We start from the raw sequence: 26,070 nt of genomic DNA on the forward strand, positions 1-26,070 counted from the left end.
ATAAATAGATGCGTGGAAACAAACCATTGCTTCATTCCCCTCTCCTCAGTCCTCACAATGGAGAAGTCAACAAGACCTCACATATTGGTTTTACCCTTTCCAGCAGAAGGCCACATCAAACCCATGTTTAACCTAGCCAAACTTCTTTCCCACAGAGGCCACAGAATCACCTTCGTGAACACACATCACAACCACAATCGCCTCCTCCAATTCACGGACTTGCCATCGTTCCACACCCAATTCCCCCATTTCCACTTTGCATCCATCACCGACGGCGTGCCCGTTGACCTTCCTCCGAACGAGTTTGAACTGTTGATCTCTCCGAGCAGCAGGTCCCAGGTTGCCAAAGAGTTCCGAGATCTGTTGTGGGGCTTTGTGGAGAAACCTCGCCGGTGGGACCCACCTTGTTGCATCATTGCCGATGGGATTATGTCAACGGTTTCTATGAACGTTGCTCAAGAGTTGGGGGTTCCCGTGATTACTTTCCGAACCTACAGTGCCACTGCCACCTGGGTCTCGATTCATCTAAGCAAAATTATTCAGGAGGGACTGATGGATCTGCAGCATCCGGGTTAGTAAACAAAATTTGAAGTTTCAATTGAAGATAGCCAATTTTTATTAAGTCAACCCCTTCTTTCTCTCACACTATACATAAATTCATTAAATATAATTTTTTTTTTATAAGCAAAAGAGATTAATATTAAAAGGAGTACAAGGGGTACTCCAACTCGTTACAAGAGATACAGATACAAAATTAGTCTAAAATCTAAAATAGAAACTATAAGAAAATAATTAATCTTTACAATTTCACATAAAATATATATCACACCTCCTCTTAGCATTACTGTGTGCTTAAGGATCTTTAACCATAACTATACATCACAATCATATCTTTAATCTGTACTTAAGTATCTTTAATCATAACCTATTAAGATTTAATTTAAGAGTTTCAATATATTATTGTTAAGTTGATCCTAATAATTAAATAGTATTCTCATTTATTATTATAGAAATATTTTTAGATTAAAATATTAAATAAAATTAATTTTAATAAAATTTATATATATTTTAGTAAAAAAGATTATACATTTTTTTTCCTTATATATAAGTATAGAAAAATAATTCTCTAACAAGTGAATTATTTACTTATTTATTTATTTGTTATTATTATTTTTTTTTACCGCTACCGGTGAGCATCGAATCAGGTATAAAATACATTCACAACACTCACGTCTGAGTGTTATACATTCCTTATATTTTTTTTTTACAAGTTATTATACTTTTTATAATTTTTATAAACAAAACATATGTGTTCTTATTAAAGTTTTTAAATTATCATTTAATAACAAGTAAACATGATAAATTTGTTAATTTTATAATAATTATTTTAAAAAATATACTATCAACGATTTCTAACTATTTCGTAGTATACAATTTTTTTTACACTAACAATGTGTAAAGATTCAACCTATTTATTTATTTATTTTATTTTTTACAGGAATTTTTTTTTCTCTCGAAAACTTGCATAATGAAAAAATTACATTAAATATAAGTTATGGAAATAAAATATGATTCTAAATATAATTAATATTAAAATCTTTTTTAAAAATCTTTTTTTTATTTTTATAAAGATACAAGGACGTATACTATTTAACACCTTGATAGAAAATGAAATAAAAGAATAAATATGATAGTTGATATAGTTTGATAAAAAAAAAATAGAATAAAATGAGTATATTGACTCATATGATGGAATTGTATAAAGTGTAATAATAAATAATATGGGAAAAATTATTAATTGATATTATAATTAATTTTAGATTTTATTATCTTAGAATTTAATTTTATCATATTTCTTGGTCATTAATTTTTTAATAAATAATTATCGATATATTTTATTCTCTAAAATATACTTTGCAAAGTCAAATTCGATCATAAATAGAATTTCAATTTTAATATGCTGGCTTAATTTAAGGGGAATTGTGACCATTTGTTTAGTCAACAACTACACTTTTTAATTTAGTGAAGTGAATTCACTTTTTTGCTACAAGATACATGTCGCGATTCACGTTCGATCCTTATTATTATTTTTAGCATTATTATTATTATTATTATTATTATTATTATTATTATTATTTTATTATTATTATTATTATTATTATATTTTTACTGATAAAGAAAGTGAAGGAAAAGTTCAAGAAAGATATAATACTTGTAAGTTTCTTGACAATTTAAATTATTACATATAAAAATTATAAAACAGTGAAACACGTTTATGTCGACGGATCTCTTTGATTAATAATTGTGAATGACAGATGTCTTGCAATTCCACTAAATAAGAAATTTACAGAAATGATATGGAGTACATAATTAAATCTTAATATACTTTTAACTTATTCCACAAAATAAAGGAATTCGGTCACTGGGGGTGGTTAACACTGTTGAACTGTACTCAAGCTCTGCGACCTGCAACCTGAGTTTTTAAATCTATTATGTCGTGAGAAAAATAATGGGATGTAATAAATTCCCGAGTAGGTAGTTTAGAGAAATCAGTAAGAAGATCTTTTGGTTGGGTCTTTGTAGACCCCTAAAATTGTCCGGGTCGGAAATAAAGCTTGAAGACTCTCGAAGACTGAAGGATAATCAGCCAGAAGGACTCCTCGAAGGCCCTAGGAGGGTTCTCTGTAGGTCTAGAGGTCTTAGAATAGCTAAAAATAAGGAAGTGGAGGGAAAAAACCCAATACGGCCGTACTGAACTTAATACGGCCGTATTGAAGCTTCAATACGGCCGTACTGAAGTCAGTACAACCGTATTGACACTTCAATACGACCGCTGCGAACTCAATACGGGCGTATTGAAATTTCTGACTTTCAATACGACCGTATTGAACTCCAATACGACCGTATTGAAGTTCAAAAATTTCAATACGGCCGTATTGGCCCTGTAGGCCGTACTGCGCCTATTCCCTATAAATATGACGTCAATTGGACGTCATTCCACACTTTTTTCAGATAGTTTCAACCCTCTCCTTGAGTATTCTGGGGTTTTTGAGCAGTGTTCTGCCCTAGAAATCACTCGGAGAGTTGATCCGACGAAGTTCTTGAGCCCCGAGCCATTTTGCTTGAGGATCGAACCTAGTCGAGGGGAAATCTTTTTGATTCCCTTAGTCAAAATTTTGTTCTAGGAGAGCGAGGAGCGGGCTTGTAGAGCGAGGGAACGCCAAAACGCTTCCCAGTTCTTTGCGATATATAAAAGCACGCTTCAAGAGGTTTCCCTTCAATCCTTCCTTTTACTGCTTTCTGTGTGCATACTTAAACTGTCACCATGTAGATAGTCAATTTATAATTGCTTAGAATAAATAGGGGTAATTTAGTAATTTTATACTGTTCTTTTAAAAATAATCTGTCATAGGGAACCCGAAAGGGGCGCCGTGGGGTGCTAACACCTTCCCCACGCGTAACCGACTCCCTTACCCAACTCTGGTTGTAGTGGCCAAAGTTGATTTTTAAATCAATTGCCTTATCCCTTTTTCCAATGTTTTGAGTAAAACATTGGTGGCGACTCCACGAACCCTCCTTTTATGAAAACCACTAATCCATGGAGGGTCCCGCTTGGGATTAATATGGATTAGTGAGCCTTTTAATAAAATTGCTCGTTTGACGAGGTCTCAGTTTGAGAATAAGTCATTCTAGCAATCCACATTTTTTAAAACAAATAACGAGTCCAACCATCCTTCGCGAATGCCGAAAGCCCGTTTCGGGCCGGTGGCGACAGATGGCGACTCCACTGGGGAAGCCTCGAGAGTCAGTCCCATTTAGTGACAGATTATTTTTAACAAATAATAGTTAAAATTACTTTATTACCCCTCACTTGTATGATAACATGTTTATCTATTTGGCTTTAATAACTGTTGTATGTTTAATTTTCCGCAATTGTTTGAAATAAAATTGCACACAAACCTTTGCACACAACAGTTCCCTCTATACCCGGGGGCATGAGTGGTAATCCATAGGGAGTGGATGTTAGTACGGCCGGTTGATGGGTTTATAGGAGCCTATGAGACCGTTGTCGGAAAACATCACTCAAGGTGATAACCATGAACTTGAGTCCGACGGTGCGTTGGAGCTTTCCATCGACCTACGACAAGAGGAATTGGGTCCCTATAATGGGGGCACCTTGGGGGCCTTTGACCAAGTGAGAACAGTTAGATCCTCCTTGAATATGCACTTTTCTGCAGGAGACCCCTACCTCGTAATTTGCTCGTGACTGTTCGTGGATGAGTGAATTGTTTGTGTAAATGCTTATGTGCAATTGTTTGTGCATTAATAAATAACCTCGTGATAAGGTCTAAAAATAATCCCCATGCATAAAAAACCATGACATGAGAGGAAAGACCATGTGTGAAAATATAATAAGAGTGAGGAGCATGTGCATCATTACCAATAAGACATCATGCATCCTCATGAAAACATACATTTTAGGATCACCAATACCTCTTGACATGAGTGAAAGAGACCCATGACTATGGAGATTCTCCGTTGGGGAGAAATCATAGATAAAGAAGGGTGGTAAACTTCCGTCTTAAAAAGGCAGCGCCTTAAAGATGGAGGTTTATCAAGCTCATGTTAAAGAGTGTATTCATTCCATAAAATAAACTAACTAAACATTCATTTTAGAAAGTGGCTGGTCATCTCTCTGTCCTTACGCGCGCACGGAAAATCAAGAAAATGGAAGCATTAGAGGAGCAAAACAAGAAGCTCACAACCGAGCTTTCACAGCTTAAAGAGCAGATGGCGCAAATGATGGAACTCATGCGTCATCACAACATCCATGATTCTCATCATAGTGATCATGGGTCCCATCATGAGGAAGAGGAGGAAGAGCATGAAAAAGATCCTCCAAACGCCGTACCCCTTGGGGCAGGAATTATAATAAAAGAGCCCGAGGTCTCAAAGGAACAATTCCATGCCCTCGAGGATCGGCTAAGGGCTATGGAGGGGCATGACTTTGACATTAAGGATGCCGCCGACATGTGTTTAGTGAGGGACATTCAATTCCCTCCTAAATTTAAAGTGCCAGATTTCCCAAAGTACGTGGGATCGACTTGCCCTAAAAGTCATCTCACCATGTACTGTCGCAAGATGGCTGCATATGCCACAAATGAAAAGCTCTTGATCCACTGCTTTCAAGAGAGCTTAGCTGAAACTGCACTCAACTGGTATATGCAGCTAGATGGAAATCTAGTACACACATGGAGGCAGTTGGCCGACGCCTTCCTCAAGCGCTACAAATACAACATCGACCTAACACCCGATAGGTCTGATCTTCAAGCCTTGAGTAAAAAGAACGATGAATCCTTCAAGGCGTACGCCCAACGTTGGAGGGAGTTGGCGGCACAGATAGAGCCCCCGCTGTCGGATAAGGAGACGGTGTCCTTATTCATCAACTCGTTGACTGGTCCCTATTACGATAAAATGATAGGGAACACAACGACACTCTTCTCGGACATCATCACCATAGGAGAAAGGGTGGAACAAGGACTTAAAAGTGGGAAGCTGGCTAAGCCTTCCCAATCATATGAAGCTAAAAAGGCCTTTGGGAAGAAGAAAGAAGGAGGAGTCAACGCTGTAACCATTGCTCCGTCTTCTTCCGCTTCGAAGTCAGGCAAATCGCAAAACAACTCTGTGAAGAAGTTTGATAGACTTCCGACCACTTACAGCGATCTCCTGCCGAAGCTAGTAGAGGCGCGTCTTGTAGCTTACATTCCACCAAGGAAGGTGAATCCACCCTACCCCGATTGGTATAATCCACAAGACAAATGTCTATACCACTCGGGGGCACAGGGGCATTCAACGGAGAACTGCCGAGCTCTCAAGTATAAGGTCCAAGACCTTATCGACGCTGGGTGGGTCACTTTCGATTCGACGGCGCCCGACGTGAGCAAGAATCCTCTACCGCAGCAGGAGTAGAGAGAAGGGCAAGCCATGATAGGGCCCCTCCACATTTTTTCTTTTAGGGACTCATGATCAGTACCCGAGATCATGAGGACCTTTTCATGTAAATAAAGGGTTTTGTACAGTTTTACACTCATATATCAATAAAAAGGCATTTTTCACACATTATTCTCTCATTTTGTTCTATTCTCTCTCTCTCATTAATATTAATAAACTCTAAACCTAAACAGAACCAATAAATAATTATGTCTGTGATTGCTCGCTCTGACCGGGATCCGAAAGCCGAGGGTGAATGGGTTGAGTTGGACAGTGATGAGGAGACCATCTCTCCGGATCTGCAAAGACTGCTAGATCAAGAAGCTCGTCTACTCCAACCGAATCAAGAAGAATTGGAGACCGTGAATTTGGGGCAGGGTCAAGAATTGAAAGAGGTCAACATTGGGACCCGTATCAGTGATGGAATAAAAACGCAATTAATTCAATTATTGAGGGAATACAAGGACGTATTTGCATGGTCGTACCATGATATGCCCGGGTTGGACTCCAACATTGTCGAACACAAGTTGCCCTTAAAAGAGGGGTTTCGACCTATTAAGCAAAAGCTTCGACGAATCAAGCCCGAATGGTCCTTAAAGATTAAGGAGGAGGTGGAAAAACAATTAGACGCGGGATTCTTGGTTGTATCCCAGTATCCCGAATGGCTGGCTAACATTGTGCCAGTCGTCAAAAAGAATGGGAAGGTTAGAGTGTGTGTTGATTATAGGGATTTGAATCGTGCCAGTCCAAAGGACGATTTTCCCTTGCCATATATTGATACACTCGTGGATCACACAGCCACAAACACGCTCTATTCCTTTATGGATGGATACTCGGGATATAATCAAATCAAGATGAATATAGAAGACCGCGAGAAAACTTCTTTCATTACACCCTGGGGAACTTTCTGCTACAGGGTGATGCCTTTTGGACTTAAAAATGCAGGTGCCACCTACCAACGAGCGATGGTGACGCTATTCCACGATATGATCCACAAAGAAATTGAAGTATACGTGGATGACATGATCGCAAAGTCAAAAGACGAGATGGACCACGTCCAATATTTGAGAAAATTATTCAATCGGCTTAGTAAATATCAGCTTAAGCTAAACCCGGCTAAGTGTACTTTCGGAGTTCGGTCGGGTAAGCTTCTTGGGTTCATCGTCAGTGAAAAAGGCATAGAGGTGGACCCCGATAAAGTAAAGGCAATAATGGAAATGCCTCCTCCTAAAACTGAGAAAGAAATTAGAGGATTCCTCGGCAGGGTGAACTACGTCGCAAGGTTCATCGCACAGTTGACTGACACGTGCAAACCGATATTCAAGCTGTTGCGCAAGAATCATTCCGAAACTTGGGATGAGAATTGTCAACGAGCTTTTGACAAGGTCAAACAGTGCTTGGCCAATCCACCAGTATTGGTGCCACCTGTCGAGGGAAGGCCATTAATCCTCTATCTGACAGTGCTTGATGAGTCCATGGGAGCCGTGCTAGGGCAACAGGACGAAACTAGAAAGAAAGAACAAGCCATCTATTACCTGAGCAAAAAGTTCCTTGATTATGAAACCCGCTACACGCCATTAGAAAAGACTTGCTGTGCGTTAGCGTGGGCAACACAAAGGCTCAGGCAGTACATGATAAGGCATACTACTTGGTTGGTTTCCAAAATGGATCCAATTAGGTATGTGTTCGACAAGCCAATAATCACTGGGAAGATCGCCCGATGGCAAGTACAATTATCAGAATTCGACATCATACATGTCACACAAAAAGCCATCAAGGGTAGTACCCTAGCTGATTACCTAGCACACGGGCCGACCAATGATTACCAATCCCTTCAGGATGATTTCCCCGATGAGCATGTAATGAGTATACAACATGAAGATCCCAAGGATGATACGTGGACCATGTACTTTGATGGAGCCTCCAACATGCTTGGACAGGGGATTGGAACAGTACTAATCTCCCCACAAGGAAAGCATATCCCCCTAACGGCAAGACTCAACTTCGACTGTACAAATAACATGGCCGAATACGAGGCTTGCGCGTTAGGAATCCAAGCAGCGATCAACAATGGTATCCTAAAGCTCAAAGTATTTGGAGATTCGGCTTTAGTCATTCACCAACTGCGAGGTGACTGGGAAGTCCGAAATCCTAAACTGATACCATATGTTGAGCATATCAAAGATTTGACACAATTCTTCCAAAGTGTCATCTTTGAATACATTCCAAGGGAGGAGAATCAGTTTGCTGACGCCCTTGCTACACTATCATCGATGTTCGCCTTGGATAAGGAGCATGAAATGCCCATCATCAATATCCGGCGGCACGATAAGCAAGCGTTCTGCCTACTGATAGATGAAGCTGTTGACGATCATCCATGGTTCCATGACATCAAACAATATCTGTCAAAAGGGGAATATCCTGATATGGCTAGTGATAATGATAAAAAGCATATCCGAAGAAGGGCCATAGGATTTCTGTTGATTGGAGAAACCCTCTACAAAAAGAATTATGACTCGGTCTTGTTGAGATGTATAGACCAAGTCGAAGCTCAAAATGTAATCAAAGAAATACATGAGGGGGTTTTCGGTACCCATATTCCCGGGCCTGCAATGGCTAAGAAAATCCTCAGAGCAGGATATTATTGGTCGACCATTGAAAGGGATTGTTACCAATACGTCCGGAAATGCCACAAGTGTCAAGCATATGCCGACAACATTCATGTCCCACCAACGCCACTCAATGTTTTGGCTTCACCATGGCCATTCACAATGTGGGGCATGGATGTTATTGGACCCATCGAGCCAAAAGCATCCAACGGACATAGGTTCATCCTTGTGGCCATTGACTATTTCACCAAATGGGTAGAAGCGGCATCGTATGCTCATGTGACCCGAAAGGTGGTAACGTCCTTCATCAGAAAGAATATCATATGCAGATACGGTATTCCCGACAAAATCATCACTGATAATGGATCCAATTTGAACAATAAGATGGTGGAAGAACTGTGCAAAGAGTTCAAAATTCAGCACCATAACTCTTCCCCATATCGACCAAAGATGAATGGGGCAGTCGAGGCAGCCAATAAGAATATCAAGAAGATAGTACAAAAGATGGTTGTCTCATTCAAAGACTGGCATGAGATGCTACCCTTCGCTCTCCATGGTTACAGGACTTCAGTACGTACATCCACAGGAGCTACTCCATTCTCCCTTGTTTATGGAATGGAGGCAGTTCTGCCGGTTGAAGTCGAGATACCGTCTCTGAGAGTAATCATGGAAGCAAAACTTTCCGAGGCAGAATGGGTTCAAAGTCGACACGACCAATTGAACCTTATCGAAGAAAAACGACTGAACGCCATATGCCATGGTCAAGCCTACCAAAGGAAGATCAAAAAGGCTTTTGACAAGAAAGTCCATCCTCGAGTCTACCATGAGGGAGAGCTGGTGATGAAGAAATTGCTACCGGCTCAAAAGGACAAAATCGGAAAGTGGGCCCCAAATTACGAAGGACCATACGTGGTAAAGCGAGCCTTCTCCGGAGGATCATTGATTCTCACAGACATGGACGGAGAAGAACTTCGATACCCAGTCAATGCTGACGTGGTAAAGAAGTATTATGCTTGAAGACGTTGCTTGCATCAGCCCGCTAGGATGAAAACCCAAAAAGGGCATCCTAGGCAAAAGTTAGGGCAAAACAAAAAGCCCGCCAGTACAAGGGTACTAGGCAAAACAAAGGCAAAATTATCCCCGCTAGGACACGTCCTAGGCAAAAATTAGGGGCAAAAGAATAAGATGCAAAAAGTAAAGCAAGCAACGATCACTTCAACCGAAAACCGAAAGGCGGTCCAAGTGATAATCTTCTAGAAGCAAGCGTCTTGCAGTATCTACACTCCTGGCTCAGGCATCTCACCCGAAACGATTAGGGAAACGGGAAGAGCGACAATTACAGATATAATTGTTTAAGCCAAAAATGTATAGCCTACCTTGGCCAGCCATTCTTCAGAAATTCCCTTTGTAAATCTTTCTGTATAAACATTTGTGAATATCAATAAAATATCCATTCGTTTCTTTTCTCTCTTGACCATGTGATTATGCCTCTGAATTGGTTTTTCATAAAAATTGTACGAAATTCCATTAATAATCGGTCAATAAAAGAAAATTGGAGGGGTTCCTGTAAAATCCATAATCTCCTGCATAAAGGCTCACAAAAATACTCCCTCGCGTCAATGACAGAAAGTCCTCCAAGAAGAAGAGGATAGGAAGAGCCACTCACTTTTCTAAATAAATGAACAAAAATAAAAAATTGTATTGCATTTGTGCATCACACACATATTAGTTGCACATTCAAAGACCTTATCATGAGGCAACTGCATAAAATAGAAAAATAGAAAATTGCTTGTGTATGACAGCAGCAAGCAAAATACAAAGATTCAGAAAATCAACAGCATCATACAGAATAATTGAGCCTGGAGAGGCTTGCCGAAAGAATACTCTCAAAATAACTGAGCCTGGAGAGGCTTGCCGAAATAATACTCCTTCAGAATAATTGAGCCTGGAGAGGCTTGCCGAAACAATACTCCTCATCCCCCACATCAAAGAATAATTGAGCCTGGAGAGGCTCGCAGAAATAATACTCCCCAGAGAAACCTCAACTCACGCTCTTGGACTCAAAATCCCCTGCAAGAGTTATCAAAGCAAGATCGACGACATTCCCAATGGAAGCACGATCACCCAAGCAGAATATCCAAGTCAAAGGACTTAAACTTCCTCAGTGAAGATAGCTCTCCAACTCAAGTGTCGAGTGAGGCTAAGCCTGTAGAGGCTTCCTAAATAATACTCTGGGATACATAAGATCCCTAAATCCCCAGTCGCCTACTCAAGAGGCATCCCTGCAGAAGGAGAAAAAATAAAAAAATCAATAATCATTCCCCAAGTGGAATCTGGCTCTCAGCCAATCATTGAACGTCAAGCTGATACGCCTAACAGAAGAGGCTAATCAAAATCAACGACAAAATCCCCCAGTGGATAACAGCCTACACAGAGGCAGCAAAATCAGAAAACCAAAAGAGACACCCGAACAAGGATAACCGGGATACTCCACCAACGTCGAAAGGACATCAGCCGATCATAAGGCACCGCTCACATCAGAAAGAGCATCTTTGTGTCTGCACCCCAAAGGAATCAGAAATTCCCCAGTGGGCACCAACTACGCAATGGAAAGTTGGGACACAAGAACCTATGAGTAACTGCACATCCCCTAGACGGATCCCTGCGTTATCCAGCCCCTAGTGGCACAAAATCAAAAAAAACAACCGTCGAAGCAGCATCGTGGACTGTGGAGACAAAATCATCACCAAATCCCTGGAAAGGAGATATTCACGCTACCCCGTCGTCACAAACACGGAGGTATGCAGCTTCCGGCTCGGGCAATGAGCGAAGCTATCTCTGGAAAAGGGGTACTCAGCGCTTACCGTTGTCACAAAGGTACTTAGCTTCCGGCTCAAACAAAGAGTGAAGCTAAGCCTGGAGAGACGGTACTTACAGCTTCCAGCTTGGGCAACAAGCAAAGCAAGGCCTGGAGAGGCAAAACTCACACTGCTTACCGTTGTCACAAGGGTACTTAGCTTCCGGCTCGAACAAAGAGTGAAGTTAAGCCTGGAGAGACGGTACTTACAGCTTCCAGCTTGGGCAACAAGCAAAGCAAGGCCTGGAGAGGCAAAACTCACACTGCTTACCGTTGTCACAAGGGTACTTAGCTTCCGGCTCGAACAAAGAGTGAAGTTAAGCCTGGAGAGACGGTACTTACAGCTTCCAGCTTGGGCAACAAGCAAAGCAAGGCCTGGAGAGGCAAAACTCACGCTGCTCACCGTCGTCACAAGGATACTTAGCTTCCGGCTCGAACAAAGAGTGAAGCTAAGCCTGGAGAGGCGGTACTCAACCATCAGCGTCATCAGAGGCGCGTTGATGTCCAACTTCTGGCTCGGGCGTCGAGTGAAGTCGACCTTGGAGAAGGTAAACTCAGCTACCGAGGATGTCAGAAGCGCCGAGGTATGCACCCACCTGGAGAGGCTACTCAACATTTTTCCACCGGAAGACGCTACAAGTCAGAAGGTCGGCGCAATACCCGGACAATTGGGTCAACTCCTTTACTTGTCAGCCGATACACCAAAAGGCCGTCCGACTAAGTAAAGGGGGGGCAGCTGTAGACCCCTAAAATTGTCCGGGTCGGAAATAAAGCTTGAAGACTCTCGAAGACTGAAGGATAATCAGCCAGAAGGACTCCTCGAAGGCCCTAGGAGGGTTCTCTGTAGGTCTAGAGGTCTTAGAATAGCTAAAAATAAGGAAGTGGAGGGAAAAAACCCAATACGGCCGTACTGAACTTAATACGGCCGTATTGAAGCTTCAATACGGCCGTACTGAAGTCAGTACAACCGTATTGACACTTCAATACGACCGCTGCGAACTCAATACGGGCGTATTGAAATTTCTGACTTTCAATACGACCGTATTGAACTCCAATACGACCGTATTGAAGTTCAAAAATTTCAATACGGCCGTATTGGCCCTGTAGGCCGTACTGCGCCTATTCCCTATAAATATGACGTCAATTGGACGTCATTCCACACTTTTTTCAGATAGTTTCAACCCTCTCCTTGAGTATTCTGGGGTTTTTGAGCAGTGTTCTGCCCTAGAAATCACTCGGAGAGTTGATCCGACGAAGTTCTTGAGCCCCGAGCCATTTTGCTTGAGGATCGAACCTAGTCGAGGGGAAATCTTTTTGATTCCCTTAGTCAAAATTTTGTTCTAGGAGAGCGAGGAGCGGGCTTGTAGAGCGAGGGAACGCCAAAACGCTTCCCAGTTCTTTGCGATATATAAAAGCACGCTTCAAGAGGTTTCCCTTCAATCCTTCCTTTTACTGCTTTCTGTGTGCATACTTAAACTGTCACCATGTAGATAGTCAATTTATAATTGCTTAGAATAAATAGGGGTAATTTAGTAATTTTATACTGTTCTTTTAAAAATAATCTGTCATAGGGAACCCGAAAGGGGCGCCGTGGGGTGCTAACACCTTCCCCACGCGTAACCGACTCCCTTACCCAACTCTGGTTGTAGTGGCCAAAGTTGATTTTTAAATCAATTGCCTTATCCCTTTTTCCAATGTTTTGAGTAAAACATTGGTGGCGACTCCACGAACCCTCCTTTTATGAAAACCACTAATCCATGGAGGGTCCCGCTTGGGATTAATATGGATTAGTGAGCCTTTTAATAAAATTGCTCGTTTGACGAGGTCTCAGTTTGAGAATAAGTCATTCTAGCAATCCACATTTTTTAAAACAAATAACGAGTCCAACCATCCTTCGCGAATGCCGAAAGCCCGTTTCGGGCCGGTGGCGACAGTCTTAAAATGCTATGAATCTTGGTTAGCCACTTAGCCTGTAATTTCCGCTCCCAAATACAAATTACATATAACCAGGGGACTTATTATATGAAATCTCACTGTTTTGTTCTTTTGTATGCAGGCTCTCGTTACCTTTAGTACTACTTTAATATATCATTTCTTTGGTGTTAAAAAATAAATAAATAAAAGAAATTGGGAAAAAATTTCTTTGGGTCGAAATTTAATATTGTGGATGCTTTCTTCAACTTATGATTGTTATTGTGGAAGCTTTCTAGTGATTGGGTCGAAATTTCTAGAGATTTAACAAAATTTCTTTGGGTCGAAATTTAATAAAACTAGTGATTGTCATTAAGCTTAGAAGTTTGATCCAATTTTTTATGGACCTAAAATGCAGAAGATTTAGATAAGGTGCTCACAAGCATCCCCGGATTGGAGAATTCATTAAGAGAATGTGATCTTCCACCAATTTTAAAATTGAAACCTGGTAGTCTTTTCATTGATTTTTATATCAAAGAAACCTTGACCATGACTCAAGCTTCTGGTCTTATACTCAATACCTTTGACCAACTAGAAGCCCCCATTATCACCAAGCTCACTACTATATTTCCCAAAGTATACACTATTGGTCCTCTTCACACTCTCACAAAGACTCAAATCACAAACAATAATTCATCAACCCTTCATTTGAGAAAAGAAGATAGAAGATGCATAACCTGGCTTGATCATCAAAAGGCAAAGTCAGTTTTATATGTTAGCTTTGGCACTTTGGTGAAGCTATCACATGAACAACTATTGGAGTTTTGGCACGGTTTGGTGAACAGTTTGAAGCCTTTCTTGTGGGTTATTCGACATGATCTTATTATTGGAAAAGGTGATTTGGGTAACAATGTTCCTATGGAGCTTGAATTGGGAACTAAAGAGAGGGGCCTCATGGTGGATTGGGCACCTCAAGAAAAGGTTCTGGCTCACCCTTCAGTGGGTGGGTTTTTGACTCATAGTGGTTGGAATTCCACATTGGAATGTATTACTGAAGGTGTGCCTATGCTTTGTTGGCCATTGATAGCTGAACAAACGATTAATAGTAGGTGTGTGAGTGAACAATGGGGGATTGGACTTAATATGAATGGAACGTCTGATAGGTTAATTGTGGAAAAGATGGTGAAGAATTTGATGGAGAATCGAATAAGGTTCGAAAACTCTGCGAATGAGATGTCAAAGAAAGCTCGTGAAAGTGTTCAAGAAACTGGTTCTTCATTTCATAATATGGAGAATTTGATCAAGGACATTAGGTCAATAAAGGTAATGAGATAATATTATGAGTAAATTAAACACATTTTGTAGATGAACAATGATATATATTTAATTTTTTATTTATAAGAAAGATTATAAAGAATCGACGAAAATCAAATAAATTTTCTCATTTCTACCTTAATTTCTATTAATTTAATCTAAATATTGTTATAAAATAATTTTTAAATTTAAATTGAACTTGAATTTTTTATTATTATTCTAATATATATATATATATATATAAAGGATCCGTTTATTTTAAAAATAAGTCTACTTAAATTTACTTTACTTAATAACTCATATTTTATATCAAATTTTAATGATTTAATTGTGAAATTAAAAATTTTTAGTACATAAATCAAGTTTGCAAATTTTTAAAAAATTTAAAAATTATTTAAAATTTTATTTTGTTAATTCAAATTAACAGATAATTATAAAAATATTTTAAATGTTAATACTTAAAAAAAACACAAGAAAAGTCTTATAAAACATAGGTCAATGTCTCTTCCTCTTCACTTCTGTACTTTTAAGACAACACCCTATTGAAATCTACTTTACACATTGAATTAACATCCAAGTCTACAAAATGTATATTAACCTTCATTCTTAGTAACTAACCTTTGTTAAGCGAAAGATAACCCTAATTCCTAAGGCATAGCCAATCAGCAACCAAGCCTCAAGTGTAAAATCTCAAAAGGATGCACAAAATCATGATCTTATACATATATTATGAATGAATATCAAATTCTCAATTTCTACTAAAAATCTATTTTTCCAATGACCAGGTGTTAGAATACAAGACGAATGAGAATCTTTCAAATGCTTGTGTTTTAATAATAATAAATATGCGCTTTTGAAATTATAAAAAAATAAAAATACCAAACTTTTATAGTCGAAACTTTACTGTTTTATCTAAAAACATATAAAGACAATCATTTCACCACAGAAAGGAACAAACAATACCCATCATCTATCTTAAGAAGATAGCTTCAAATGTTTTATTTAATGTTGATGATTCTATCATTTGTTTTTATTGTCTTTTTTGATAAAATAAACAAACTCTAATTTCTTAGGGATTAATGATATCTTTACAGATGTAGACTGCTTTTCAAAAAAAAAAATACTCTTTTGGAAGAGCGTGTTTAACATAAAAGTCATTTTAGATTAACAAAAAATGTTTCATTCTCTTAATTAAAAGAAAAGTTGACAAGTAACACCTTCACTTACATAAGAAGTGAAAGTTTGGTTAAACACATTTAATGTAAACATTAATGGTACCAACTAACAATTTACAATATGAAGAAGAAAGACAAAATAAGGCTACAAGCATATACCTTAAAGGATTTACAACAATCATCTTCAAAACCTACTCATAAATATGAAACTTGATCAACATAAAAGCAAGTTACTCAATCTAAAATATTTGCAAGTTATTCTCTTATAACAATTACTCTTTAAAAAGTTGTCTCGTACAATTTTACTAAACAAGTATATCACAAATTAATGATGTGGAAAATTTGCAAGTGAATAAAATATCGATCACAATGATTGCATTTTAATTTGTACAATTATCATTGATTAATCAAAATTAGATAAAAAAATTGAAGTTTTGTAATTTATAAATTAAAAAATATAATTTAAATAAGAAATTAGAGATTATTGAAAGATGATAAAATATGCGTAATATATATAAGGAATTGTTTCATATATTATTTAGAAGATATTTTGAGATTAGGATTCACATAATGAGTTCCTATTTGTCAAATTGTCTCATTCAATATTTTATTAAAATTTGTTTGAAAGGGAATTAACCTAAAGTATTCTTCATTTTTTTTTCAAGATATGATAGTGTATCTAATTGAATTAACCTCTATATATTGTGGTAATTATATTCAATTAAACCCATAGCATTTTATGTTATAATTCATTTGATTTTTGAAAGATTAAATGATTTAAAACCTAAGTCTAATTCTTAGGGTTCTAATATTTATGTTCACCTTTCAATTCTTTTCAAAATATCTCATCAAATTATGAAAAATGATTTGCAACACTCACATATATAAAAATACTAAGAATTGAGATCAAGAAGGGAATTCAATAAAATAATTGAATGATTAAATCTACTCACACATACTCATGGTAGTTCCCCCTCAAGAAAACAAGAAAGCATAAAAGTTAACATAAGAGTTGAGAGTGTAAGATTTGGAACTCTAAGTTAAAAGGTAAAAAGTAGATCAAAAGATATCTCCTTCCCTCAACTCACATTCTATTTAAAAGCCTCAAAACTAATCCTAAAAATAAATAAATAAATTTAAAATTAGAAGAAAAAAAAATACAAATCAAAAGATAAAATGTAATTTCAAATGTTTGCATGCGCGCCTGTGCCAAATGCTACCATATGTATTATTTCTCCTAGTTTTGGTTGCACAGACATGCAAAGCGTTGCATGTGTGTGCCAATTGTTGCCTTGTGAATTTGTTTGGTATAAGTTAGTTTGGACGATCATGCATCTGAGAGTTGCCCGCCCATAAAGGGCATAAACCTTCTCAAATTTTCTACTGTGTGGGTTTGTGATTATTTATCATGCTCCAATGATCTATGTAATCTCATAATTCTTCTTTTTTGCATATAAACTTAAACACTTTTGACGCATATATTTTTATCTTAACATGTTCAACAGAAAAAGAGAAATAACAAAGAGAACAAAATAAAGGACAACACAAACATTTATGTAAACAAATCAAGGTAAAAATGTTTCCAAAATGCATATTAAATGCAACACATCAATTAAGTAAGACAAGATTTGTTTATTTTACTCAATAAATTTTAACCAATTATTTTAGAGGGAAACCTATAAAGACTTTACTTGAAAATAGTAGTAGAGTTCCTTGAAGTTTGGAAATGCTTTGTGTGAACCCAATTGACATAAGAAGGAGGCATACATCATGATGATTCTACTGCATACAAGAGATTGATAGGTAGGTTTGGTATTTGACAACTACTAGACATAATATATGTTTTTTTGCGCAATAGTTTAGCCAATTCATGCAAAATCTAACATAAGGTTACCGTTTGTTTTGAGATATATATAAAAGGTCTCCTACTTAAGGAATGTTCTTTTCTGACACTTCTCAATCTTCAAATAAAAAACTTCTAGTGATTCAGATTAGACCAAGTTTCTTTATTTCTTTCAAAGAGGAATACAAAATTTTTCTCATTTTACTTCTCTCTTTCTCTCAAAAAAGGTTGTTTAATGAATTAGACGAAATTAACTACATTACCACTTCACAAGTCTCTTTAATTATAAGGAATGAAATAACTCTTGATTCATGACTCTTAATTCATTGTTCTTCATTCATAATTATTCATTCTTAACTATATTTATGACTCTTCATAAAATATAACTTTTCATTTATAATTCTTCATAAGATATCAGTCTTTATAAAATACTTCATCAATTAAAGAAGAAACTTCAACATCTTTATCGTATATTGGTTGGAGGCTCTCTCATACATATCATGGAAATCGAGGAAACAACCAATTGTCTCGCGATCATCATCATGAGCATTATATAGAGCCTTAGCCTCCACTTTTTCTCGAATCCAATGGATCACATATTGGCTTACAGATTTGTAGATTTCTTTCACATCTCTAGCATTATTGTATTATGATATCGATAGTCCGTCAACCCGACGTATTACTACAAATTCTTCATTTCATCAACCAATACAACATATAGATTGTCAAATAGTCTATGAAAAGCTTCGAGCCTACTCTATCGCTACAACAAATTCACTAGCCAATGTTATAACTAAAAAGCTTTGGATTCATCTCCTTTTCAGCGCTTTGTATCCAAAAGCCAGGAATGATGAACATGCACTAACCAGCTTGAGGATGTTATCTAGTAAAACAAAAATTAGTTACTTCTGTTATTAGATTATGTTACTGTTTAGTTTCTCTTTTCTTCTATCATCTTATATACATAAATAAGCTTAGGAACTCTTCTCAGATGATGAAGTATTATTCTCAATATTCTCCTTGTTTCTATCGCAATAAATAAAGATCCATTTTTTACTTGTTCGTTTTTCTTTTTTAAATATATTTAGTGGTTTATTACTATTTCCTTTTTTATAATACTATTTAGATGATATTAACGGTGTCAATTCAGCTGCAAATGTAGAACGGTGTTGTGATGAAGCCATGGTCGATCGTATTCTCTCTATTTGAAAGAGTGTTGGAATGGAGGTGCGTGAAAATGAAGACGAGGTGCGACAGAAGCTTATGTCCATGGAGCAGAGGGATCGTATGGTGGCGGTTGGTATTAGGGGATCCTCAGATATGCAATGAAAGTCGGTACATTCAATTGTCGTGGATCAGGGGGTGATGTGAAAAGGCGTCGTATATCGGAGCTTATTCGATTTGAGGAGCTAGATTTTATGCCATACAGGAGTCTAAATTGGAGATGTGCGATAGTACCCTTTGTGCTCAATTATGGGGATCTACAGAGTTCGAGTGGTTTGCTTCTCCTTCTCAAGGCAGGAGTGGAGGTCTACTTTCAATTTGGAACTTTAATCGAGGAAAATTGGTGTTTACGTTTTCTGGTTCTGGTTTTCATGGTGTTTGCTTGCAATGGGGTGTGGATGCGTATAGGTGTGTGGTGGTCAATGTATATTCTCCTTGTCAGCTAGTGGATAAGCGGCGGTTGTGGGAAGAGATAATTATGTCTAAGCGTGGTTTTGGGAGTTGTTTATGGTGTATAATGGGGGATTTCAACACGGTGAGAAGACTAGATGAGAGAAAAGGGGGGATTGGTGACTACGGTGCACGGGATATGGAGGAATTTAATTCGTTTATAAGAGATATGGAGTTGACTAATGTACCACTGGTTGGGAAGCGATTTACTTGGTTTAGGAGTGATGGTTCTATGATGAGCAGGTTGGATAGGGTGTTGACCTCAGAAAGCTGGAGTGCTCAGGGGTGCAGGATTTGTAGAGGTGATTCCGCGTGATGTATCTGATCATTGTCCATTGATTTTGAATCATAAGGTGCTAAACTAGGGTCCTAAACCGTTTCGATTTAATAATTATTGGCTTTCCCATCGTGGTATTGAGGGTGTGGTGAGGGATGCATGGGAGAAACAGGTTCAAGGTCCGTGGGCTGCCCAAAGAATACGAGGAAAGCTCTTGAATGTTCAAAATTCTCTAAAGAAGTGGAACATTGAGGTGTTTGGTAATGTGGATACCACGATAAAAAGCCTGACTAATGAATTAAAGGAAGTGGATGCCAAGAATGAGGAATAAGTTCTTGTAGAATCAGAAAAGGAGTCGGCAAAAGGAGTTAGTAGATGGGATTTGGTGTGCTCGGAGGAATAAACTAACCTTGCTAGCTCAAAAGGCGCGAATTCGTTGGAGTAAATATGGTGATTTAAATTCCAAATACTTTCATGCTTTTATCAGGGGAAGACAACGACATAACCAAATTATAGCTTTGAAGATGGGTGAGCGTATGGTAGAGGAGGTCTATGAGATTAAAGAAGTAGTGAGGTCATATTTTGAGGAGCATTTCAAAGCAAGAAGTTGGCTTAGACCACGATTGTCACTTGCGGGTTTCCCGGTGTTGTCTAATGAACAAAATGCAAGGTTGGTTGGTGACTTTACTAAGGAGGAGGTGTGTTGTTTAATTAGGGAGAGTGACGGTGACAAAAGCCCAGGACTTGATGGGTTCAATTTTTCTTTTTTGAAGAGATTTTGGCCTCTTATGAAGGTGGATGTGATGGATTTGCTTGTTGAGTTTCATACTAACTTGAAGATTCCAAAGGCTCTTCTGTCTTATTTTGTGGCTTTGGTACCCAAGGTTCCTTGCCCTCAAGGTATGACTGACTTTCGTCCTATCTCGTTGTTGGGGTGCTTGTATAAAATTATCTCTGAGGTATTGGCGAATAGATTGCGTGGTATTCTTCCATCAATCATCTCAGAGAATCAGTCTGCTTTTATTCTTGGTAGACATATGTTAGACAGTGTTCTAGTTGCTTCTGAGGCTATTGATTATGCTCAGAAATATAAGAAGCCAATTTTTGTTATGAAGATTGATTATGAGAAGGCATATGACTCTGTGGAATGGGACTACCTGTTGTTCATGCTCCGAGGGTGTGGTTTTCATGAGAGATGGGTCCGATGGATGGAAGCTTGTGTATGTGGGGGAAGCCTATCAACCCTTGTGAATGGGAGTCCAACGGCAGAAGTATCTATAGGTAGGGGATTAAAGCAGGGTGATCCGTTGGCACCATCTATGTTCTTAATTGATGCGGAAGGCCTTAGACTGTTGCTGAGTAGGGCTTTAGAGATGAATCTGTTTAAGGGATTACACTTAGACGGTGAAGGTCCGCCGATTTCTTTTTTACAGTTCGCAGATGATACTCTGATTATTGGAGAAACTACTATGCAGAATCTGTGGTGCTTAAAGGCCATCTTGCGCTGTTTCGAGTTAATTTCAGGCATGAAAATTAATTTCCACAAGAGTTGCGTGGTCGGTATTCATTCTGGGGTAGATTTCACTAGCTTGGCGGCTTCTTTTTTACATTGCAAGGTGGGTCAACTACCGTTTAAGCATTTGGGCTTACCTCTTGGTGCTAATCCTAGGAAGTTGTCTACTTGGAAACCAATGCTTGATGGCTTGCGAAAGCGTCTATCCTCTTGGAAGCATAAGCATTTATCCATTGGGGGGAGAGTGACCTTAATTAATTCGGTTTTGAATGCTATGCCCGTCCATTTCCTTTCATTTTTTAAAGCTCCAAACTCGGTGATTAAGGAAATTGTGGCCATCCAACGTGATTTCTTGTGGAGAGGTGTCAAGGATGGCTCGAAGATTCCTTGGGTAAAATGGAAAATGGTGTGTAAGTCAAAGGTTGAGGGTGGACTAGGAATCAAAGATGTCAGATTGTTCAATTGGGCACTACTAGGGAAATAGGTGTGGAGGTGCATGCTCTCTCCGGGTATGTTGTGGGCTAAAGTTCTTCATGATAGGTATGGTCGTATTGAGTCCTTTTCAAATTGCTCAAATGTGGATAGAAGGGCCTCTTGGTGGTGGAAGGATATAGTGTGGGTGCTACAACAAGGGAATTTTTGGTTGGACGAAAAGACTGAACGTTGTATTGGTGATGACACTATGACCCGATTTTGGGAGGATAGTGGATAGGTGGTTTGCGCTTGTTGGATGTCTTTCCTCGTTTGTACTCCTTTGCCTTAGACCCGTTGTCAGTGGTGGCGGATAATGGAACTTGGGAGGGATCTACGTGGGTGTGGCAGGTTAATTGGAGAAGAGAACCTTTTGTCCATGAAGGTAGGAGTGTGAATACCTTGTTGGATATGCTTCAGGGCTTGCATGTTATCTCTTCAAGGCAAGACTATTGGAGATGGATTTATGATAACGACGGTGTATTCTCGGTGAAAAGTGCGTACCTTTGGCTACAACGCTCGGTAGGTGGAGAACTCAGATACTCTTCGGATTTTCAACTAGTTATAAAAATCTTTGGAAATATAAGGCTCCGATCAAGTGTTTGGTGTTTTGTTGGCAAGTGTTATTGAATGCGTTCCCGTGCAAATCATTGTTACAAGTACGTGGTGTGGAGTTGGATAACAATTTCTGTTCTTTTTGCTCTCTGTTTGTTGAAGACTCTCTTCATCTCTTTCTAATGTGCCCGATGGCTTTTAATACATGGTTAGCTGTTGCTAATTGGTTGGACGTTGCGGTGGTCTTTCTCAATTCTTTAATTTCTCTTTATTTATATTGGACGAATCTTGGTATATATAAAAAACATTCTCACTTTTTACGAGTGGTTTGGGTTTCTGTTATCTGGTCACTATGGTTTCATCGAAATGTTATTATCTTTCAACAAGGTACTACAGATTGCAAGGAAGTGTTGGATAATATTAAATTGCGTTCATGGAAGTGGATTAATAATTTTGTCCCTGGTTGTTCTTTTAGTTACACAAGTTGGTATTATAACCTGAGTTTGTATTTCTCATAGTTTCTATTCTAGCTTTGATTCTAATTTTGTGTCTGTGTCTCTTGTAACGGGTTGGAATACCCCTCGTACTCCCTTTAATTTAAATTTCTTTTGCTTATAAAAAAAAAAAAAACCGATTTAGACCGTCTTGGAATAGAATCTGTAACACAAAAGACAAAACATCGTGATTTCCAATAATTTTGCCACGGCCCATACTTTATTTAATGCCCTTTTGACAACATCCCAATCGGATCTCTGAATTCCCTTCTTCTCTCGGAACAAAGATGGAGCACTCAACTGCACCTCACATAGTGGCTTTACCTTTTCCAGCAGAAGGCCACATCAAACCCATGTTTAACCTAACCAAACTTCTTTCCCACAGAGGCCACAGAATCACCTTCGTAAACACAAATCACAACCAAAATCGCCTTCTCCAATTCACAGACTTACCATCATTCCACACCCAATTTCCCGATTTCCACTTTGCATGCATCACTGATGACTCTCGGAACGACTTTGCAGTAATAGTATCCCCGACAAGTAGGTCAAAGGTTGCGGAAGAGTTCCGAGAATTGTTGTCGAGCTTTGTGGAGAAAGAGAAACCTTGTTGCATCGTAGCTGATGGGATGATGTCAACGATTGCTATGGACGTTGCTCAAGAGTTGGAGATTCCGGTGATCGCATTCCGAACCTACAGTGCTACTGCCACGTGGGTCACAATCCACTTAAGCAAAATTATTCAGGAGGGAGTCATGGACCTGCAGCATCAGGGTTAGTAATTGTATATTTTTAGTTTCGATTAGACAAAGACAACTTTAATTAGTTCTTTAATGAAGATGTTAATTAGATTTTTCTACGGTGACGACATTGTATGTACTTTTAACAAAATAAATAAGCAAATTTTAAATCACTATGGTGTGCTTAGTTGGGAAATAATTAAACATATAATTAATGTATTTTTAGGACACGATTTCGAGTTATTTTTACTAATTTGAGATATATGAAACTTTTTCATTAAATTTACCTGTATGAAAATTTTGAATTAAGTTATTATTTAAACAAAAATGATTAAAACATTGTAAAAATTACGTAAAAGAATATGGTATTAATTTTTTTTATTGTTCGTTAGATTCATTTTGAGGTTATTTTTATTATAAGTATGATTCCTTGTGGTTTGAATATCTCTAGTTCAAAAATTGTATTTAGATGAATTTACACATTTTGAATCGGTTAAAAAAAGTTTAAGTTTGTCTCTTAAAATTAAAAATGATTATTTAAAAGGACTAAATTTTTTAATTTTAAAAAATAAATTACATAAATAAATCTTTAACGAAATGAAAGAATAATATGAATCTTCAAAATAAAATAAAAACTAAAACTAATTTAAATTTTTAAACTGCATGTGTAGAATAAGGAATCTTTTGCTTCTGTTTGCTCTGGTTTGTCTTTTCTGCTTTGCGTTTTCCGAAGCAATGTGAAGAAAACAAGGAATTTAAATGTTTTTGAATGTAATTCCTGTGTAAGCGGCATGTGTCGGCAATTCAATTTCAATCAAATTGATAATATGCAGATGGCCACAAATTTTATCCTTTTTTTATTTTTTATTTATTTATTTATTAATATCTTCCTTTTGATATAGTTATTTTAATAAGCAGATGCCGATTCCATCTTTATTTTTATTTTTAAAGTAATTGATTGAATTCAATTTAATTAACATTGGTGTAGAATTTTTGGATACAAGCTGTTCGCAAGTTTAGTAACACATTTAAAAAAGTGATTTTGAGTCTAGATCAAATTAATTTCGAGTCAAAAAATATATATTTTGGATTGAAATATTTTAGGTATTTATCCACTTAAAAAGAAATTATAGTAGGTTATACTGCGAACTTACTTTTAAAATTAAAAAAATCCAAGCATATAAATAAATTCACTTCAAAATACAAAATTAATTTCATATTCAAAATCATTTTTGCAAACTTTCATTAAAAAAAAACTCTGTGTTGACTTAATTGTTTAATTTGCTGAATTATCTATCTATCACTATAAATAGAATAGTAAATTTACTGTGTGGAAAGTTGTAAATTTTCGTTTGATAAAGAACTCGATTACTTTCAAAGTGAAACACACACTGAGACACATATTAAGTAAATCATAAATATGCTATTAACTTGTTAGAGGGAATAAAATAAATCAAGGAAAAGGCCTTATTCGGGACTATAGTTAATGAAATCTGGTCAACATTGTTCAGGTTACTTTCTTCAATTGTTTGATAATTAATTTGATAGTACATTATTCTCATGAAGCTTACAAGTTTAACAATTTCATGATGGACTTAACATGCAGAAGATATAGATAAGATTCTCTCAAGCATGCCAGGATTAGAGAATGTATTAAGAGACCGTGATCTTCCATCAGTTATCAAAATGAAACCTGGAAATTTTGGCGTTGATTTCTACATCAAAGAAACCTTATCCATGACTCAAGCCTCTGGTCTTATACTTAACACCTTTGATGAGCTAGAAGCCCCTATTATCTCTAAGCTCACTACTATATTTCCCAAAGTTTACACTATTGGTCCTCTTCACTCTCTCATAAAGACTCAAATCACAAACAATAGTCCATCAACCCTTCATTTGAGAAAAGAAGATAGAAAATGCATAACTTGGCTTGATCAACAAAATGCAAAATCAGTTTTGTATGTTAGCTTTGGCACTGTAGTGAAGTTGTCACATGAGCAACTATTAGAGTTTTGGCACGGGTTGGTGAATAGTTTGAAGCCTTTCTTGTGGGTTATCCGAAAGGACCTGATCAACAAAGATGGTTTGGATAACAATGTGCCTATAGAGGTTGAGTTGGGTACTAAAGAGAGGGGGCTTTTGGTGGAATGGGCCCCTCAAGAGGAGGTTCTGGCCCACCCTGCTGTGGGTGGGTTTTTGACACATTGTGGTTGGAATTCTACAATCGAGTCTATTGTTGAAGGTGTGCCCATGCTTTGTTGGCCGTTGATAGCTGATCAGACGATCAATAGTAGGTGTGTGAGTGAGCAATGGGGGATTGGGCTTGACATGAATGGGACATGCGATAGGTTGATTGTAGAGAAGATGGTGAAGAATGTGATGGAGAATCAGATGAAAGAGATCATAAGCTCTACGAATGAGATTTCAGAAAAAGCACGTGATAGTGTTAAAGAAACTGGTTCTTCGTATCATAATATAGAGAATTTGGTCCAGAACATAAGGTCAATGAGTATAAGGAAATGATATTGAGAACTACTTGGTAGACTTGTCATAAATGTAGATGATATAATGAATTTTAATTTTTGAGTAATGCTACATGGACATTTATTATAACAACTTATACCATATCATTTTTCTGTCAAATAA

General features: G+C 37.7%; 1 protein-coding gene across 3 annotated transcripts; it reads left to right on the forward strand.

Moving 5' to 3' along the window:
* LOC109798619 (7-deoxyloganetic acid glucosyltransferase) lies at positions 1 to 26,070 on the forward strand. Of its 3 annotated transcripts, XM_020358950.3 has the most exons (3): positions 457 to 571; positions 18,851 to 23,458; positions 25,031 to 26,070. In XM_020358950.3, the coding sequence occupies exons 2-3, from the start codon at positions 22,972 to 22,974 to the stop codon at positions 25,945 to 25,947; spliced, it is 1,404 nt and encodes a 467-aa protein (XP_020214539.1). In that variant the 5' UTR covers positions 457 to 571; positions 18,851 to 22,971; the 3' UTR covers positions 25,948 to 26,070. The 3 variants fall into 3 exon arrangements, with proteins under 3 accessions (XP_029127215.2, XP_020214539.1, XP_082926568.1); XM_029271382.2 differs by lacking the exons at positions 18,851 to 23,458; positions 25,031 to 26,070 and adding an exon at positions 13,787 to 18,837 and having other exon boundaries at positions 1 to 571; XM_083070442.1 differs by lacking the exon at positions 25,031 to 26,070 and having other exon boundaries at positions 18,851 to 22,641.

Source organism: Cajanus cajan, chromosome 3 (genome assembly GCF_000230855.2).
Source record: "Cajanus cajan strain Asha chromosome 3, NIPB_CcT2T_4, whole genome shotgun sequence".
In the NCBI taxonomy this organism is placed as follows: Eukaryota; Viridiplantae; Streptophyta; class Magnoliopsida; order Fabales; family Fabaceae; genus Cajanus; species Cajanus cajan.